At 40.0% G+C, this 22,419-nt stretch overlaps 1 protein-coding gene across 1 annotated transcript in view; it reads left to right on the top strand.

Annotated features, from left to right (window-relative positions):
• The window catches only part of LOC139472319 (nucleoredoxin-like), a 42,398-nt gene that overhangs the window by 10,701 nt on the left and 9,278 nt on the right, over positions 1–22,419 (top strand). Inside the window, exons 2-3 of the mRNA XM_071254763.1 lie at positions 6,836–7,084; positions 11,360–11,564. Of these exons, the coding sequence (XP_071110864.1) occupies positions 6,836–7,084; positions 11,360–11,564 (454 nt within the window). The remainder of the gene's footprint in view (positions 1–6,835; positions 7,085–11,359; positions 11,565–22,419) is intronic.

The following is a 22,419-nucleotide window of genomic DNA, read 5'->3' on the forward strand; positions in this document are numbered from 1 at the left end:
TGTTATGATAAATACCCTAGACCCATTTCAACCTTACTACACAGTTTTGTTTGAGTCAGTTGGATAACACAAGATGCATACAAATACTCATGAGTACGTATCATAATTCATATGGACGATGTCAGTACATTGCGTTTTTCAATATCATGCATATTTTCACATTGTTGGCAAAGTTTACATAAGTTGTTTTTTTTGTTGTTGTTTGATGCCACATTCAGTAATAGTACAGCTATATGATGGCAGTTTGTAAATAATCGAGTCTGGACCAGACAATCCAGTGATTGATATGATGACCATCAATCTACACAATTGGGACACGATAACATGCATCAACCAAGTTAGCGATCCTGACCACCCGATACCGTTAATCGCCTCTTACGGCAACCATGGGTTGCAGAAGACCTATTCTAACCCGGATCTTCAATGGGCTGGAGTGAAGGGTCTGTTTGTTTGTTTGTTTGTTTGTTGTTTAACACCGCACTCAGCAATATCCCAGCTATATGACGGAAGTCTGTAAATAATCATGGTGGGTCACAACTTGTGATGAAACTGAATAAAAAGGGACCCATAATGCCCCACACATTTTTGCCAACTTCATTGTCGTCCGCCATTTTGTTGAATGTTCCTATGTTCACTACACATGCATAATACATGTATTTTATACAGATAGCTGGTCGTGGTTTTGGTTTTTCAATCACAGGAATTAGTTACTAATTTTTTAGTTTCATAGTTTCAGTTTGGCTTGTCACTTCATAAACGATCTGTGAAGATCCAGGTAGAGAATAGGTCTTCAGCAACCATGCTTTTCATAAGAGGTGACTATGCTTGTTGTAAGAGGTGACTAACAGGATCTGGTGGTCTGGCTCGCTGACTTGGTTGATGCATGTCATCATATCCCAACTGCGTAGGTTGATGCTCATGATTTCAATCACTGGATTCTCTGGTCCAGACTCGATAATATACAGACTGCCATCATATCGCTGAAATAATGCTGAGTGCAACAAACAAACAAACAAACAAACAAACAAACACACACTAAGCAACATGATGTTGAAAACAGCCGTCCAATCAAATAATACTATTTTTTAATGCATGATACCATCAGTGACATAACTACTGCTTGTCTTGTTGTGTGGTCTCAAATACAACTGGGAACGTCGTGCAGCACAACTCATGAAACCATCCCTCCCAACTAATGTGCATGTTAAACAGTCTTCTGATTAGATTATATATATCAAGATCTCAGTCCTACGAGGCCGAGATTTATATGTAGATCCTTGTCAAATTTGTGTTCAGAAAAGGAACTTTGATTGGTTGTTGCATAAAAACTGATTATCACAAGAAATTCGGTGCCCCATTACTGATAAGATAGATAAAATGGTGACATCACTTCTGAAGCAAGGCTATGATGGCTCCGGTGTATATGTAGTAATATAATGGAGATGTACTACTCAAAAGAAGTTAAGGAATACCCGATTTTTTCATACGACTATGAACGAAGTTGAAGAACAAACACATTTTCAAGGAGACTATAGTTAATCTTCTGTCGTATCACAACAGAATAACTAAAGTCATATGAAAAAATTGTGTTTCTTTAACTTCTTTTGAGTAGTATATGATCCATTGGATAAACAGGGATGAGGATGTATATGTTTCTAATGGCCATTTGTTAGGTTGAATGGGGTATCACTCTTATAAGATATACATGTACCAGCTGCGGTACCATGCTATGATGCTATATTTACAATATACTGTATTTCCTCTAATATATGGGGGCACGGGTGGCCCAGTCGTCTTAGGCGCCGCGATTCACTGTGCAGAGTTGCGTCCCTTGGGCACGCCAGAAACCTATGATTGGGGGTTCGAATCCCGGTTCGCCCCGATTATGTTTCTAGGTTTGTCAGCACCATACCTGTGCTTGTGGGTTTCACCCAAATGGTAAACGTCTGAGACCTGCATCACTTCGGGCTTTCCTCCCACATTAAGCTGACACGCCGTGATATAACTGGAATACCGTTAAAAGCGGCGTTAAACCCAACTCACTCACTCACTCACTCACTCACTCCTCTAATATATGCCTTGGTATTTTTCTTTGAAAAAACTTCCAATCCCAGTGGGTAATGGAAGTGCGGGTGTAATCAGGGAACTGGCACTTAATAATTAAACCCTTGTTTCTGAGATTATGTTTATTTCAGGGAGAAGAAATTTAAATCTAACATATGCGGCGCTTTAAACACCCAATGTATATAGAGATCCAGGGCTTATTGTGTTATGTGCTGCTTCTTACCTGACGTTGACTGGAGAACGGTGCCCATTAGAGACTGGGTGCTTATTAGAGTAAATACGGTACTTGGTTGCGCTATAGGGCAGTCATGATTGATGTGTACAGTGTTATTGCCTACTTTATTGTTGTACTGTGTTTTACAACATTATACAAGGAGGATGTTACACTATCACGTTACTGTTGCCTATAGCATCGTATCCAACCTCTTGATATTTGATATATTAAAATATTAATATTCCACACTTAAAAAGCTATGTAGAAAAAGAACAAATTATTGTAATGTTACATTAAATAAGTGTAATGCTGTTTATGACTTGAATAAGGATTTATTGAAACAATTGCAATTTATGATCTAACATTTATTTTTAATATGTTTAGGAAATTAACCTATTTACCAGAATACCTCTTTGTAGCTTACTGTTTCTATGTATGCGCTACATCAATGTATGAATCTATTAATGTACAGCTATCAGACAGTCGGTGCACCTACAGGAGATAGAGGTACACTTGACTTGATGTGAATGCTCTGGGAAATCACTTGCTTCCCCCTCCCTGCCCCCCCTCCCTGTCCCCCCCCTTGCACGTCTGTTATCACAGCTCTTCGAGTTGTGGTTGTCTGTTGTAAGGAAGGCCAGTGATGGTCGAGGCAGCTGTGGGAAGGCGAGGGGAGCAGGGAATCCCACCGATGCCACTACTTCACAAGTCACTTCTCCCCAGATATTGTTAGCTTATCCTGGAGGAGGCTTCAACGCGGCAGACAATGCGGCCTCGGAGTACAGCATTACTGGGGAAATTAGCAGGCACTTGCTGAATACCAGGATAATGCTTCCACCCCCCTGTAAACATCGGTACCTGCTCTATGCTGTTATACTCAAGATAATCTACTACAGGCTCCTGTAAAGAAAATTAGCTGTTCTACGTTGTTGTGCTTGAGCAATTGATCTCACAGGCCCCTGTAGACAGTATTAACTCTTCTACATTTTTGTGCTTGAGCTAATAATCTCACATGCCCTCATAAACAATATTGACTGTTCTACATTGTTGTGCTTGAGCTAATAATGTCAAATGCCCCTGTAAACAATATTGACTGTTCTACATTGTTTAGACTAACATATAGTCTCTGAAATGAACATATCGTACAGAAAAAACAGTTGCTCAGTTATCTTAATAAAAATATAATAAAAAGGGAGCCCAGTGATTCTCTTCATTTTCAGATACTGCAGTAATCTAGACTTGCCAAACATTATAGACTTGCATGGGCTGTAGTTGATATATTTGTAACAGGGTCTGTAAGACGGACTATACATTGTTGTGCTTGTGAGCCAATAATCACACAGGCCCCTGTAAACAATATTAACTGTTCTACATTTTTGTGCTTGAGCTAATAATGTCAAATTCCCCTGTAAACAATATTGACTGTTCTACATTGTTGTGCTAGAGCTAATAATCTCAAATGCCCTGTAAACAATATTGACTGTTCTACATTTTTGTGCTTGAGCTAATAATCTCACAGGCCCCTGTAAACAATGTTAACTGTTCTACATGATCCTGCTTGAGGTAATGATCTCACATGCCCCTGTACAAAATATTAGCTGTTCTACATTGTTGTGCTTGAGCTAATGATCTCACTTGTCTCTGTAAACAATATCAGCTGTTCCTGGACAGAAGATGATGTAATAGAATTTAGCAATATACCACTCTTGTATCCAAATGAAGGAAGGTAGTTAAATCAGTGAGTATTTCAGTTATGTCATGGTGTGTTAGCTTGACATTGGAGGAAAGCCAGAAGTGATACAGGTCTCATCTTCTTGATGAATCCCTAGCCTTGCCCCAAGGCTGTACTGAAAGAAAAGTCCATGGATGTGTAGTAATTCTATCCTCCTAATGAGCAAGTCTAGATATGTGGACAATAAGTTCTCCACTCTCTTTTGGGACAACTTGTTCTTATTATTTACATAATCTTGAAATTATGATTTAGACTAAAAATTATTGCCTTAGAGACTTGTGCAAGTCTAATGAAACCTCACAAGCACTGGTATGGTATTAACAAATTTTATCCATGTTCCAAGATTAACATGTTGAATTATACATTCACCATGAACAACCAGATTGGAACTGGTCTTCAGCAACCCATGCTTGACATAAGGGGCCACTTATGGGGATTGGTGGTCAGGATCGATGCCTGGGTCGATGCTCGATGCTCATGATGTCAGTCACTAGGTTGTCTGGATCTGATTCGATTATTTACAGGTTGCTGTTATATAGGTAGAATATTGCCAAGTGCAGCGTTAAACAAGAACAAAAAATTAAAAATAAATAAATAGATACGACAGTAATAATCATTCTTATAAATTTCATGTAAAGTTTCAATTCTTTTCTGCCACAAGAGGTCAAGGTTTTTTGGGATGTATTTCAGCATCCAAGCCCATTGGGGATGCAGGACACACATGTATGTTCTCAGGAAATTCTGGGACCCATTCTAATGAGTTTATGACTGAGACACAAATATGAATACCAGCGATTACTGTGTTCAGTGTTTCAATGTTGTGCGTGTAGTGTTTGATCTGCCGACCCGCCATCGTATCGTGTGCTACAGTTTGGCAGGTAGTAGATAGTCCAGTTGGTTGTCACTTCCAGCCCAGATAGGAGGTAAATTGAGTTGCTGGTGTGGAGATGGGGGTGTTTATATAAAGATAGCAGGGGGTTCAGTGTCTCCGCATCAGCCTTGAATTCAGCTCGGAGAGATATGTGCGTGCTGTATTACATGCACAGATTACACTGCCGGTGTGGGGAGAGTTCCGACTTTCTGTCTGGACACAAATGATGATAAAAACACAGGAGGTGACACTTTATTTTTTTATTTTTCTGGATAGATTAGCCATATCCAATTTCCATGAGCAGAAATATAATAAATATAGTTAGGATTAGTTTATTTTTATATGCCTGGTCGTGTGTGTGTGTGTATGTATGTGTGTGTTTGGGGGGAGGGGTTGGGGGGGAGGGTGGTGCTAATAGTATTTAATGCTTGTTATTCTTTGGAATGTAATGGCAATATAAATTACATGAATGTCTGCGGATGACACCAGGTGTTCATGAGCCGAGAGTCGTGCCTTCCACCACGCAGGAAGAATCCTGATCATGTGTTGTTGGAGGAGACCGGAATGAGGCATGTTTTTTCAGTGGCATTGAGGCTGTTCACGTGCATCAAGTGTCTGTGTGCATTTAGCCTTGCGTTTAGTTGACGCAGAAACTTAACGGAAACGAAACGAACATATTCGCTGTAAGTTTGCAACTGTTGAAAAACTGATTGAAAAAAAAAATGATCTGGTCCTATACATGCAGCATGTAACCTCAGAGATTTTTCCCAGATATCAGGCTGTCAGACTGCGAACTGATCAAGGTTCTGATGAACACGGGTCTCAGTGCCGGTATATTTATAGTCTCTTGAAAGTAAACGGCATTATATGATTAAAAACACTGATGATGTTCCTGCGTGGGTCTGAAACACTGTTTGGATCCATGTGGATCTGTGTACTGAAACATTGATGGATATATGTGGGTCTGTGTACTGAAACTGTGGATCCATGTGGGTCTGTGTACTGAAACTGATGGATCTATGTGGGTCTGTGTACTGAAACATTGATGGATCCATGTGGGTCTGTGTACTGAAACATTGATGGATCAATGTGGTTCTGTGTACTGAAACACTTATGGATCCATGTGTTTCTGTGTACTGAAACTGATGGATACATGTGGGTCTGTGTACTGAAACATTGATGGATCTATGTGGATCTGTGTACTGAAACATTGATGGATCTATGTGGATCTGTGTACTGAAACATTGATGGATCCCTGTGGATCTGTGTACTGAAACATTGATGGATCCCTGTGGATCTGTGTACTGAAACATTGATGGATCCATGTGGATCTGTGTACTGAAACATTGATGGATCCATGTGGGTCTGTGTACTGAAACACTGATGGATCCATGTGGATCTGTGTACTGAAACATTGATGGATCCATGTGGGTCTGTGTACTGAAACTGATGGATCTATGTGGGTCTGTGTACTGAAACTGATGGATCTATGTGGGTCTGAGTACTGAAACATTGATGGATCTATGTGGGTCTGTGTACTGAAACATTGATGGATCCATGTGGGTCTGTGTACTGAAACACTGATGGATCCATGTGGGTCTGTGTACTGAAACATTGATGGATCTATGTGGATCTGTGTACTGAAACACTTATGGATCCATGTGTGTCTGTGTACTGAAACACTGATGGATCTATGTGGATCTGTGTACTGAAACACTGATGGATCCATGTGGTTCTGTGTACTGAAACATTGATGGATCTATGTGGATCTGTGTACTGAAACACTGATGGATCCATGTGGGTCTGTGTACTGAAACAGATAGATCCATGTGGATCTGTGTACTGAAACTGATGCAATTGTTATTTCAGTCATATCATGAAACAGAAACGTTTCAGTCTGTTTGCAATGCCTTGAGGATACAAATCTGTAAATGAACACCTAACATGATTTCAGGCAAAGTTGGTGAAGAAGTTCCGAGTTCAGGGCATCCCCAAGTTGGTGCTGCTGGATGGGGAGACGGGGAAGGTCATCACTGTGGACGGCTTCAACCATGTACAGGAAGACGAGGCGGGAAATGGCTTCCCCTGGAAGTTAAAACCGTTTCATGACGTCATGAAGGGCAAGTTACTCCATGAGAAGGAAGAAATCGACGCATCAATATTAAAGGGGAAAGTGGTTGGATTGTACTTCTCAGCTCATTGGGTGAGTTAACAGTATTGACAGTGGCTGGTTGTACTTCTCAGCTCATTGGGTGAGTAAACAGTATTGACAGTGTCTGGTTGTACTTCTCAGCTCATTGGGTGAGTAAACAGTATTGACACTGGCTGGTTGTACTTCTCAGCTCATTGGGTGAGTAAACAGTATTGACACTGGCTGGTTGTACTTCTCAGCTCATTGGGTGAGTAAACAGTATTGACAGTGTCTGGTTGTACTTCTCAGCTCATTGGGTGAGTAAACAATATTGACAGTGTGTGGTTGTACTTCTCAGCTCATCAGGTGAGTAAACAATATTGACAGTGTCTGGTTGTACTTTTCTGCTCATTGGGTGAGTTAACAGTATTGATAGTGGCTGATTGTACTTCTCAGCTCATTGGGTGGGTAAACAGTATTGACAGTGTCTGGTTTACCTCTCAGCTCATTGGGTGAGTAAACAGTATTGACAGTGGTTGGTTTACCTCTCAGCTCATTGGGTGAGTAAACAGTATGTGCCACCATTTGCTAGTGACTCCCCCCGTCCTCGTGATAACAGGTTTCTATATTTCCTATTATTGCAAGGATTGCCAAACTAAAACCGCTTAGGGATGAATGATCTATAAACTGATGTCATTAAAAAGTAATTCCAGAATTTTGATTTGATTTTAAACAGCAACCATATTCAAAGTGTCATATAACCCATTACTCAGCCATTTCTGAACGATTGATGTTCAATTTGATTATGATGCAGAAAATAGGAGGTATTGGGCAAATCTTTCATCAAGCCAGGTTCGTCATTGTCCCTCTGCTGCCTACTAAGCCTCTCCTCATCTCGTCCAGGAAACTAGAACCCTCCATTGACAATCCTTGCACTTAAGCGTGATAATATCGAATTCCAGGCCTCAGTTTCAGCTTCAACATGGTCACCAGGGTAGGAATTTAGAAAATGGCTGACTTTGCCCATTACAAAGCCATTCCTTGATCCATAAGCTGGAATGGAATTACAATCTCAACATACACATTACATTATATTTATTCTGCTAAATGTGTTGATTTTACTGAAATATTCATGCAAGTAAAGAAACAAATTTCCCAGATGGCCTCAACAATAAAAATAAGCTTCATGTTGTTTCACATTATTTATGAAGTTTGGGCACAGAAATGATTGTAGTCACTTGTGTGTGTGCTGCTCTTCCAACAAAAACATCACAAGAACAACAGTTGCACAAGATGGAGAATCAAATTTAGATTCTTACGGAGTTCAAACGGAAACAGAGATCACAACTCAGTGTTCCTGCTGGCTTTTGAAACTGCCAGTCCTGGTGGACTGGCAACTCCAAAAATAATCAGTCTCCACTAATTTTTGTCAGTCCCAACTTTCGACAAATATAAAAAATGTATGAAAGTTACCTTGCTTTAATTCTTTCAACATCATGTTCAATGCAATGATGTCATCTCTGAATTAACTTAACCTACACATCTTTCACACAAAGTTCCATATGTTTTGAATATTTCGAGACTAAATTGGTACAAATATATATCTAACCTTGAAGCAAAGTGAAATGTTTTTTCCTTGTACTGGTGTACCTTGATGGTAACAGACAAGCTGACAAAGAGTGAGTGAGTGAGTATGGTTTTATGCCACTTTTAGCAATATTCAAGCACAATCACGGCTGGGTACACCAGAAATGGGCTTCACACATTGTGCCCATGTGGGGAATCAAACCTGTGTCTTCAGCGTGGCGAGCGAACTCTTTAACCACTAGGCTACCCCACCGCCCCACAACAACAAATATTTATGAGGGACGGTATTTTCTGGTCCACAGGGACTGGCAGTCACATGAATTACCGGTCCAAACCTACTTTTACCAGTAAAGAACTGGTAATTACCGGTAAACGGGAACGCTGCAACTGTGGTATTACTACTCATTTTAATTAGTTCAGAGCCGCGGCCATGGTGTAGTGGGTAGAGTGTCTGCTCAGATAGTGGAAGGTTGGTTGTTTGATTCCCATATCAAAAGATGTTAAAATATATTTCCCTCTCTCTGCTTGGCGAATGACATTAGGCCAGGCTTTTTTTATTTTTAGGATTGCGGATTTTTCAGCCGCCCAAAGCCCAGGGTTGGAGGAGGGGAAAAAAAAAGAAAAAAAAGCCAGATGCATATTTTTTAATGCAGAATGCCTCTGGCATACTTTATGAACATATTCTGTGCTAAAAAGACCACTATTTGTGACGATAAAGCCCTTTGTAACAATAAAAATTCTACCACTTACAACACGGACAATTGTCAAGGGAGGCCTTTAATGTTCAGCCTCGAGATCAACAAAGATCGATTATGTATCTCTTTACTAGTTTACAATGGTAAATTCATATGTTTCTTATTAAAAGGTGATTATAACAAATAAAATAGCTGACTACGTGGTTATTGGCTTGGGGAAAAATGGAAATCTGATTTTATTTTTTTACATTTTCTCAAAAATTAGAGTCGGTGGGTCTGTAATCCGAAAAATATAAAATGCCTGGCCTTAGGGGTATAAAACAAGGATAGGTCAGCTCAGAATCAGTATTCTGTGCCTGAGTGGGGTATCAATGCTAAACTGCAGGATGGTGTCTCAGTTGGCTAACTCAACAAAGCCAGCATTCGTAAGGACCATTACAGGCGGCCACACACACACACACACACACACACACACACACACATCACATGCCATAAAAGTGCAATAATCTTGAATGCGATGTTACCCCCATTTGACCTCACCTCATCTTTAACAAGGCAGCTGACAGGATGAAGCTGAAACTGTGAGGAGGATGCCAAGCAATATAATGAGACTAAGATTTCTTTAAAATTGAATTTGCTACGCATTCCTGGCCGGATGTAGTGGTAATATGAATTACAAAGCTTCTCCCCCTGAATTGGGAGCTTAGGTAGCATATTCCCCAGGGAGCTGAGAATGAAGTTTGAATGAACACTGATCCCCTCACTGGGATAAAAATGTCACGTACCTTGAACATGTCCTGGTGGTGTTTTCTTTTTCTTAATAAATGTCTATCTTTTTTACTATCTGTATTTTTACATCTATTAATGTGATGACTTAAGAAATCACTGCATACAAGTTACAACTGCTTCTAGTATGTGAACAGTCACCATATACATGTATATATACTACAAGGTCGTAGTTAACTTTTTTTGACGGGGGGGGGGGGGGGGGGGGGGGTGGGGGGGAGGCAAATAAGATTATTCATTTCTTATTCAAGTTAACTTTCACAAGGAAAAATGTTTTCTATAAAAAATCCAGGGGGGGAGATCACCCCCCCCACACACACACACACACAATGCATCTGCTATATACTACTCAAAAGAAGTTAAAGAACACCTGATTTTGTCATATGACTTTAGTTAATCTGTCATGGCCGTGATGTAGGTTAACTATAGTCATATGAAAAGAATCGCCGTGACAGATTAACTAGTCATATGAAAAAACCCAGGTGTTCTTTAACTTCTTTTGAGTAGTATATAGCAGATGCATTGTATCTGCTGAACAGAAGTGCCCTTTTCTTTCCTTTTATTACCATAATTGACCTAAATAATCACCAGGGCCCCATTCCACTAAGCGTTCTTAGTGTTAATGTGACAGTACTTTAACTCCCATACTTTTACATTGACTTATGACAATCGTAGCGCTAAGATCACTCTGACAGTCTGGAGGGTAGAGCATTACACAGTATACTACGGTTATAACGAACTCAAAGGGACTGCTAATTTTGGTTAGTTATAACCGAGGTTAGTTAAAAGAATAGATACAGCATATATACAGCAAATGGCCGAGACAAAAACAACAACATTTTGTTATATCTTCGGATCATTATAAGAGTGTTCATTATAAACAAAGTTTTCGTTACACGATTTTTGATTGGACTATGCATAGACTTGTTAGGCTAGCCTAGTTTGGCAATGGTTGAAACTGGACTTTTATATTCGTTAACTCCCTTGTGTAAGGGACATGGGATTTGGAAGGACTAGTGACACTTCCTTGTGGACAACCCTTTTACTACTGGATGGGTGACAATTCTGTAGCTGAGCAGTTTTTCTAACTAATGAAAGAAAAAATTCATTTTCATCCCAGTAAAGTCTTGTTTGTGAACGTTTATCTTATCTCTGTGCATGTCTTTCTTGCACCAGAAACATATTTTAGCAATGTCACTTTGATTTTAACCATGCCATGGGCACTCTACTGCAAGGAATTTCTAACCCTAAATGTACATCCATCTTGTTTGACTTACAGTGCCCACCTTGCCGACACTTCACGCCAGAGCTCTTACGACTTTATGAGAAACTCCGAGAAGATGGGAAGAGCTTTGAGGTTGTGTTTGTGTCCTCTGACCGAAGTGCAGACTCGTTCGAGCAGTACTATTCAACCATGCCATGGCTGGCGCTGCCATTCGGAGATCCCCGAGTACACTACCTCACCACACAGTTCGGCATTGCAGGTGAGTTGTAAATCATATATCCCCTGGGGATAGAATTGGTCTTCAGCAACCCATGCATGTCGTAAGAGGCGACTAACAGGATTGGGCAGTCAGGTGGGGTGAGGTGAGGTGAAATTGGGTTTAACGTCACATCCAAGATTATTGCACTTATATAGCGACGTGCATGCACGTGTGTGTGTGTGTGAGTGTGTGTGTGTGTGTGTGTCTGCTTGTACTAGACCGGACTGATGCCGATTTATAGTGCTAGCCCACTGAGATACCATGCCGCAGTTTAACATGAATACACCCACTCAGACACAGTATTCTGACTCCGAGCCGACCAGTTCTTGTTTTAGCCCCTTAATGCCGAGCGCCAGACAGGGTAACAACAAGTACCATCTTTTAACTTCTTTTGGTATGACAAGACCGGGGATCGAATCCTGGACCTTCCGCTTGCCGGGCGGACGCTCTACCACTAGACCACAGAGGCGGTCATTGGGCAGTCAGACTTGCTGATGTGGTTGATGCATGTCACTGTATCCCCACTTGTGTGAATCAATACTCATGATGTCAATCACTGGATTGTCTGGTCCAGACTATGTTATTTACATACCGACGTCTTATAGCTGACATATTGCCATATGCACTTTCAACAACAAACAAACAATGTAATGATGGCTTGGTGGAAAGAGATGCTAAAATTACAGTCCTGCACTTAAAAGCAAGAATAGGATTTAGTGCTCTGAGGGGTACTCAAGCACAGATCGGGTTTAGGTGGACTGGAGCCTATGTCAAAGACTCGAATATCCGCAGGTGATGATATTATGTCATCTTTCCAGGGGAGATAATTCACACCTTCAGTGCTCTTAGACTACTGGTTACAGTTGTTGGATGCATTTTACTCAAAATGTCATATCATCACCTGCACGGTCATATTTATATCATCACCTGCATGGTCATATTTATATCATCACCTGCACGGTCATATTTGTATCATCACCTGCACGGTCATATTTGTATCATCACCTGCACGGTCATATTTATATCATCACCTGCATGGTCATATTTATATCATCACCTGCACGGTCATATTTATATCATCACCTGCACGGTCATATTTGTATCATCACCTGCATGGTCATATTTATATCATCACCTGCACGGTCATATTTATATCATCACCTGCACGGTCATATTTGTATCATCACCTGCATGGTGATATTTATATCATCACCTGCATGGTCATATTTATATCATCACCTGCACGGTCATATTTATATCATCACCTGCATGGTCATATTTATATCATCACCTGCACGGTCATATTTATATCATCACCTGCACGGTCATATTTATATCATCACCTGCACGGTCATATTTATATCATCACCTGCTGTGTCATACTTATATCATCACCTGCTGTGTCATAATATCATCTCCAGCTAATTTTATAATTATATAATCACATGCTCTGTCATAATTATATCATCACTCACTATTTAATAATTATATCATCAGCTCCTATGTCATAATTATATCATCATCTGCTGTGTCATAATTATATCATCAGCTGCTATGTCATAATTATATCATCAGCTGCTATGTCATAATTATATCATCAGCTGCTATGTCATAATTATATCACCAGCTGCTATGTCATAATTATATCATCAGCTGCTATGTCATAATTATATCATCAGCTGCTATGTCATAATTATATCATCAGCTCCTATGTCATAATTATATCATCAGCTCCTATGTCATAATTATATCATCAGCTGCTATGTCATAATTATATCATCAGCTGCTATGTCATAATTATATCATCAGCTGCTATGTCATAATTATATCATCAGCTCCTGTGTCATAATTATATCATCAGCTCCTATGTCATAATTATATCATCAGCTCCTATGTCATAATTATATCATCAGCTCCTATGTCATAATATCCCCAGCTATGTCATAATATCATCACCTGCTATGTCATAATTATATCTCCAACTTTGTCATAATATCATCACCGGCTATGTCATAATATCCTTTCCAGCTATGTCATAATAATATCTCCAGCTTAGTCATAATAATATCTCCATGTATGTCATAATATCTCCTGCTATGTCATAATAATATCTCCAGCTATGTCATAATATCCTCTCCAGCTATGTCATAATATCCTCTCCAGCTATGTCATAATAATATCTCCAGCTATGTCATAATATCATCAGCAGCTATGTCATAATATCCCAGCTATGAACTACCAAAGCTACCAAAAGTTTTCTGAAGTTGAACATGATAATCCTCCAGTGTTTGTAATCATTAACTTCGTGTCCCACGACCATGCCCAGCTGTTTGTTGTTATATAATCTACTTTAGTTTCACCATCAGTTCCTGGTATTAGTGGATATTGTTCTTGACATCAAGCCTATTGGAAACACCACAGTGACATGCAATCAATAGTGTTGATTAACAGTGTGTTATGCAGTTGGTGGCCAATATGAGATGATGTCAGTCCGCATGCAGTCTCATTGATCTGCAAGAGGCGGTTGATGATGAGTCTGCTGGCTGATTCACTGCCTGTTTAATGACTGCTTCAGAGTCATTGCCAAGAGCTGGTCCATCAGAATATCCCAGGCCCCAGTGGCTGTCTCTTTAATAGCTTGAGTTGCTTCTGAAGGCAGATCTAGGCAGTCAGTAGGCTTGCCTCGCGAGCCGTGGCCGAATCTCTTGCATCAGTGCCTATGAATCATAGGATTTACTGCTTGCTGTGATGTGTGGCGTAATAGAGGCAGTGAGGGGTCAACAGAGGGCCGATGATCACAGATACCGACACAAATGTTTGTGTGAGTTGTGATGATTTCCAATAAGTGAAACCCATCGCTATGAAGCTGGTTGGAAGGATACATGCAGCCTAATCACAGGCATTGAAGGGGGATTTCATAATAATGGGGAATCCTTTTGATCAAATTGATATGTTGTGATTACACATTGATTTTTGCATTAATTATCAATAAAGCAGAATTTAGATCTGAGAAGCGTTTTCCCTGTGCCCCATGATAATAATCAAACAAGGGGGTGTGATGGGGTGTGGGGGGAGCTATCTGGGCACTTCAGAGGGGGCCAGTTTAATCATGGCAGAGGGGGGCATGTGTGATCACTACAGAGTTGGATGTTTGACCACTTTAGAGTGGGGTACTGATCAGTATGGTGTAAGGTGTTTGATCACTACAGAGTGAAATGTTTGATCACTGCAGTGGCATGTTTGATCACAACAGAGTGGGGTGTTTGATCACTACAGAGTGGGATGTGTGAACACAAGGATGTTTGATCACTACAGTGTGGGGTGTTTCATCACTACAGAATACAGTGTTTGATCAGTACATTGTGGGATGTTTGATCACTACAGAGTGGGGTGTTTCATCACTACAGTGTGGGATGTTTGATCACTACAGAATTGGATTTTTGATCACTACAGAGGGGGATGTTTGATCACTACAGAGTGGGATGTTTGATCACAAAAGACGGGGGTGTTTGATCACTTCAATGTCGGATGTTTGATCACTAAAGAGTGGGGTGTTTGATCACTACAGAGTGGGATGTTTGATCACTACAGAGTGGGATGTTTGATCACAAAAGACTGGGGTGTTTGATCACTTCAATGTCGGATGTTTGATCACTACAGAGTGGGGTGTTTGATCACTACAGAGTGGGATGTTTGATCACTACATAGTGGGATGTTTGATTACTACAGTGTGGGGTGTTTGATCACAATGATGTTTGATCACTACAGAGTGAAATTTATGATCACTGCAGTGGCATGTTTGAAAACTATGGAATAGGGTGTTTGATCAGTACATTGTAACATGTTTGATCAGTACATTGTGGGATATTTGATCACTACGGAGTGGGGTGTTTGATCACTATAGAGTGTGGCTTTTCATCACTACAGAATATGGTGTTTGATCACTACATTGTGGCATGTTTGATGACTACAGAGTGGGGGGTGTTAGCACATGGATTTTTGAACACCCAAGAGTGGATTGTTTGATCACTATAGAGTGGGACATTTGATCATGACAGTGGCGTGTTTAGTCACTACAAAGTGGGATGGTTGATCACTACAGAGTGGGATGTTTGATCACTACAGAGTGGATTGTTTGATCACTACAGTGCCATGTTTGATCTCTACAGAATAGGGTGTTTGATCACTACAGAGTTGAAAGTTTGATCACCACAGAGTGGAATGTTTGAGTAAGGGGGAGTGGAAAGGGGGGTGATCACTACAGAATAGGGTGTTTGATCTCTTCAGAGGGGCTATGTTTGATAACTACGAAGGGTATATTTGATACAGAGGGATCTGTTTGATCAATACAGAGGATATTCTGATACATCCGAAGAGCATAACAAAACCAAACTCATTTTTCAAAATATGCAGATAGAAATCAATGTGCCTTTGAAGCACAGAATTTCTGGTGAAAAAAATGGCACAAAACAAACTTATCGAGTTAAGGAGATTTGATCTAATACAGAAATTACACAGGCTTGTTCTGGTTTAATGTTTACACATATGGAAGCCTGGATTCAGGGCCACACCGCCACTCGGGACGAGAATGTTACCTGCAAGATCTAATGTTTGAAGGATCTATGACCTACAGGGTTTGATGGACTATTTTAGTAGCATAGATGTCTGGTAGTCTCGAAGGCATCAGCGGGTGGTAGGTACGGGTTTGACCTTGACCTCCGAATCTAGGGGTCAGCGTAACACCTTTTCCCATCTACAAGGGGTCATATCATTGTATATGAAATACAAAGCATCAAATGATATCTTAATTTCAGACAGAATTACCAAGTGTTGTCGGTGGAAACCAAGTCCTTTTTTATGTGTTATTCATGTCTCCCAAAATCGTTGGTAATCTGTGTGTATTTTAATTTATTGATTACTCAGATAAGAAAACTATGGACACTCTTCACAGTTGGTTCTGCTGACAGTTGAGTGGGGAGAATGTCTTTGTGCTGTTGTCTTCCAACTGATTCACCTTGTGCAGAGTTGCCTCCCTTAGGTGTGTCAGAAAGCTATGAGTGTGGGTTTGAATCCCAGATTTGACCTGATTATTTTTTTATGTTTGTCAGCACCAACCATTTATCATGGGTTTCACCAAAGTGGTAAATGTAACTGAAACACTGTTCAAAGTGGTGTTAATGTCTCTGAACAACATTGGGTGAAGTCTTTAAGACAACAGTGACTTTTAAAAGTTTCATAAACAAAAGTAGGAGGTGAACTCCAACACAATAGTAGGAGGTGAGGATGTCGGCAGGTCTGTCTGTATCAGGGGTGTGAAACAGATGTAAGTTAGGTCGTTCTTAACTCTTTATTGTCTTCTCTAACTAACCGACCAAAAATTGTCCTAGGCCCACTTCTTGACTAATGTGGTAAATTCACACTACTGTAGAAGCACAAACGGAAATCATTCACCATGTTCTCATTTTCACATAATCGTTTATGTATTGTACAGTAAACTACGGTTATAATGAACTCAAAAGGGACCGCTAATTTTAGTTTGTTATATCCGTAGATCGTTATAAGCATTTCCTCGATCTTGTCGTCACATTTTTTAGACAGCATATATCCACTTCAAAGGCTAATCACGTTTTTACTATTGTTAATTGAGGGAGTAAAATTAAGATGAGGTGTCAGTACTTAATCCATTTAATTACTTGCATGCAATTGTTTATTTCCACTTTGAACAGCTACCCATGGCCGAGAGATTAACAGTTCATTATAAACATAAGCGTTGTCACACGCATAAGCATAGTACACACGGGACCACAAAGTGAGTTAACCATATCTGTTATTTTGTTATAAGTGTGTTCGTTATATCCATTAATTTTATATAATAAAATATCCAGCCAATGGCTGGGACCAAAAAAAACATTTCATTACATCCGTCAGTTCGTTATAAGCATGTTTGCTACAAACGTAGTTTACTTTATTTATCTTTAAAAATATTTAGCAACATAAATCATTTATGTAGAAAAAAACATCACAATATCTTGGTATACTGGTTATTTTTTACCCCAATGACAACATTGGTGTATAATGATAACTTTATTGATAATTTAAAACAATAATGGCTCTAGTCGTGGCAACTTCCAAACTTTCGGGAAGTTGTAATCTATCAGACCGTTATTCAGGCGATGTTTCTGACAGATCACGATCTGAAAAATACTATCATGAAAGAATTTTTTTCTTGTCCCCAAAATTCGGCTTATCTGCGGACATATACGGTAATCCAAACCAATAAATATATGCTCAATTATGTATTTTCCTCACTTTCTAGTGCAGCGATATTCTAGTGATGACATCATACAGTGCTGTTAGGTTGCTAGTGACATCCAAGTTTAACAGAGGGGATCAAGAGGGAGCTCTCTCTCCCCCCCCCCCCCTCCACACACACACACACAACACACACACACACACCCCTTTTGAAAACCAAATGTATGTTGTAAGCAGTAATATTGACTAAGAGAAAATTTTGATATTTTGGATCCCTCCCTTTTGAAGATGCTGGATCCACCCTTGGTTTAAAGAACGTCGCAGCACAGCCCCCATTCAACTTTTCCATATGCTTTGCGCATGACAATGAATTAAAACCATAATTGTTTCCTTTCTGTTTGATGTGTAACCCCACATCTCTGAAGACTTGATTTCAGTCTGTTTCTCCACATTGCACTCAAAATCAGGGAGAGATAGACTTACGTTATATTTCCCGAGCATTCCCATGAGCGACATTTTGAGATGTACACTGATTACAAAATCATACCAGCCGAGATCCTTAAGCAGGTAGCCTCAGACACAACAGTGGTGGCAAGTTTTTCTTTGAAGACCGATACTTCTCGATACTCCTCGTAGGGAGCCCATCAGCTCCATACACAATCAGAGGCTCCATGTGGTGAGGGAGGCAGGAAGGTGATGAGGGGGAGACAGGAGCTATCACCTTCGATATTTACAGGCGGAAAGTGGCAATAAAATACACAGTTCGGCTAACTGCATCTACTAAGCCATTTGTCAAGCTGGGGGTGATGAGGATTGTGAGAGATGCTGAGCGATACGTTCACCGGGAGGGACTCTGTGATAGGAGGGGGTAGGGGGTGATGAGAGGGGGGTTAAACAGGGATGCACCTGCCTTCAACAATCCAGACATGGGGGAGAGATTATAGTGATAGGAAAGACATACAACACATAGTCATGTCGTAGTGAATCACACCTATAGCATGTGCAGCATCTACTACTGTTTCAGTACTGGATGTGTGAACAGAGCATTGCGGGATGTGCGATATACGGCTTAGGCACCAACGATTGGATATTTTGGGGAAGGAGGGCTGGGATTTTGCATAGAGATAGACATTTTTCAGTTACAGCTGAAAAAATATATATTTTTAAAATTAAAACTATGAGCCTGATATTAAAAAAGACAATTTGCAGACAATTTTTTGGCAGTCAAAGCATTATGGTTTTTTTCAAGCAATGTCTGAGGACAATTTATTTTTTTGGATACAATTACAGCCCTACCAGAATATGAGATGGTTGCTGCCTTATGTCATGGTGCTTTACCATAGTGAATGTAGGGACATATGCTCATGCAGTCTAGTGTTTTATAAACCTTTTACAACGATTGTAACACCACGCAGGAGGGCTTACAATCATTTTAAACCCTTGATAGAACAAAAACTACGAACAGCCTACGAGATGCAAGTGCAGATTTCGTGCCATTGCGAGACGCACGTGCAGATTTCGCACCGTTGCGAAACCCACGTGCTGAGGTCACCGGTGTCACTGAACTGAGCTCACGACTGCAGGCGATATTTCATCTCCAATACAGGCTATACATTTAAGAGTTTTTATTACAGTTATTTAATTAAAAACGTTGTCTATGCAATGAGTCGGTTTATAAGTTGGACAAACCATGTCTCCTCGAGATTACTAGAGATTGTAAACCCTTACATTCGGGAACGTCCCTCATCATGCTCATGTGAGGGTTTACAATCTCTAGTAATCCCTCGGAGACATGGTTTCTCCTACACATATCATGGCGTTATATCATATCAGGATGTGAGATACACACTCATGTAGTGTAGTGTTATATCATATCAGGATGTGAGATACACACTCATGTAGTGTAGCGTTATATCATAGCAGGATGTGAGATGCACTCATGTAGTGTAGCGTTATATCATATCAGGATGTGAGATACACACTCATGTAGTGTAGTGTTATATCATATCAGGATGTGAGATACGCACTAATGTAGTGTAATGTTATAACATAGCAGGATGTGAGATACACTTTCATGTAGTGTACCATTATATCATAGCAGGATGTGAGATACACACTCATGTAGTGTACCATTATATCATAGCAGGATGTGAGATACACTCTCATGTAGTGTACCGTTATATCACAGCAGGATGTGAGATACACACTCATGTAGTGTAGCGTTATGTCACAGCAGGATGTGAGATACACACTCATGTAGTGTAGTGTTATATCACATCAGGATGTGAGATACACACTCATGTAGTGTAGCATTATATCATAGCAGGATGTGAGATACACACTCATGTAGTGTAGTGTTATATCACAGCAGGATGTGAGATAGACACTCATGTAGTGTAGCATTATATCATAGCAGGATGTGAGATAGACACTCATGTAGTGTAGCATTATATCATAGCAGGATGTGAGATACACACTAATGTAGTGTAGCGTTATATCACAGCAGGATGTGAGATACACACTCATGTAGTGTAGTGTTATATCACAGCAGGATGTGAGATACACACTCATGTAGTGTAGCATTATATCATAGCAGGATGTGAGATACACACTCATGTAGTGTAGTTTTATATCACATCAGGATGTGAGATACACACTCATGTAGTGTAGCATTATATCATATCAGGATGTGAGATACACACTCATGTAGTGTAGTGTTATATCACAGCAGGATGTGAGATACACACTCATGTAGTGTAGCATTATATCATATCAGGATGTGAGATACACACTCATGTAGTGTAGTGTTATATCACAGCAGGATGTGAGATAGACACTCATGTAGTGTAGCATTATATCATAGCAGGATGTGAGATAGACACTCATGTAGTGTAGCATTATATCATAGCAGGATGTGAGATACACACTAATGTAGTGTAGCGTTATATCACAGCAGGATGTGAGATACACACTCATGTAGTGTAGTGTTATATCACAGCAGGATGTGAGATACACACTCATGTAGTGTAGCATTATATCATAGCAGGATGTGAGATACACACTCATGTAGTGTAGTGTTATATCACAGCAGGATGTGAGATACACACTCATGTAGTGTAGCATTATATCATAGCAGGATGTGAGATAGACACTCATGTAGTGTAGCATTATATCATAGCAGGATGTGAGATAGACACTCATGTAGTGTAGCATTATATCACAGCAGGATGTGAGATACACACTAATGTAGTGTAGCGTTATATCACAGCAGGATGTGAGATACACACTCATGTAGTGTAGCGTTATATCACAGCAGGATGTGAGATACACACTCATGTAGTGTAGCATTATATCATAGCAGGATGTGAGATACACACTAATGTAGTGTAGCATTATATCACAGCAGGATGTGAGATACACACTCATGTAGTGTAGCATTATATCATAGCAGGATGTGAGATACACACTCATGTAGTGTAGCGTTATATCACAGCAGGATGTGAGATACACACTCATGTAGTGTAGCATTATATCACAGCAGGATGTGAGATACACACTCATGTAGTGTAGCGTTATATCACAGCAGGATGTGAGATATACACTCATGTAGTGTAGCATTATATCACAGCAGGATGTGAGATGTGAGATACACACTCATGTAGTGTAGTGTTATATCACAGCAGGATGTGAGTTACACACTCATGTAGTGTAGCATTATATCATAGCAGGTTATGAGATAGACACTCATGTAGTGTAGCATTATATCATAGCAGGATGTGAGATACACACTCATGTAGTGTAGGGTTATACCATATCAGGATGTTAGATAGACACTCATGTAGTGTAGAGTTATACCATATCAGGATGTGAGATAGACACTCATGTAGTGTAGCATTATATCATAGCAGGATGTGAGATACACACTCATTTAGTGAAGCATTATATCATAGCAGGATGTGAGATACACACTCATGTAGTGTAGCATTATATCATATCAGGATGTGAGATAGACACTCATGTAGTGTAGGGTTATACCATATCAGGATGTGAGATAGACACTCATGTAGTGTAGCATTATATCATAGCAGGATATGAGATACACACTCATGTAGTGTAGCGTTATATCACAGCAGGATGTGAGATACACACTCATGTAGTGTAGCATTATATCATATCAGGATGTGAGATACACACTCATGTAGTGTAGCATTATATCACAGCAGGTTATGAGATAGACACTCATGTAGTGTAGCATTATATCATATCAGGATGTGAGATAGACACTCATGTAGTGTAGCGTTATATCACAGCAGGATGTGAGATAGACACTCATGTAGTGTAGCGTTATATCACAGCAGGATGTGAGATACACACTCATGTAGTGTAGCGTTATATCATATCAGGATGTGAGATACACACTCATTTAGTGTAGCATTATATCACAGCAGGATGTGAGATAGACACTCATGTAGTGTAGCGTTATATCACAGCAGGATGTGAGATACACACTCATGTAGTGTAGCATTATATCATATCAGGATGTGAGATACACACTCATGTAGTGAAGCATTATATCACAGCAGGATGTGAGATACACACTCAT

Source organism: Haliotis cracherodii, unplaced genomic scaffold, assembly GCF_022045235.1.
Source record: "Haliotis cracherodii isolate W230 unplaced genomic scaffold, xgHalCrac1.p SCAF_24, whole genome shotgun sequence".
In the NCBI taxonomy this organism is placed as follows: Eukaryota; Metazoa; Mollusca; class Gastropoda; order Lepetellida; family Haliotidae; genus Haliotis; species Haliotis cracherodii.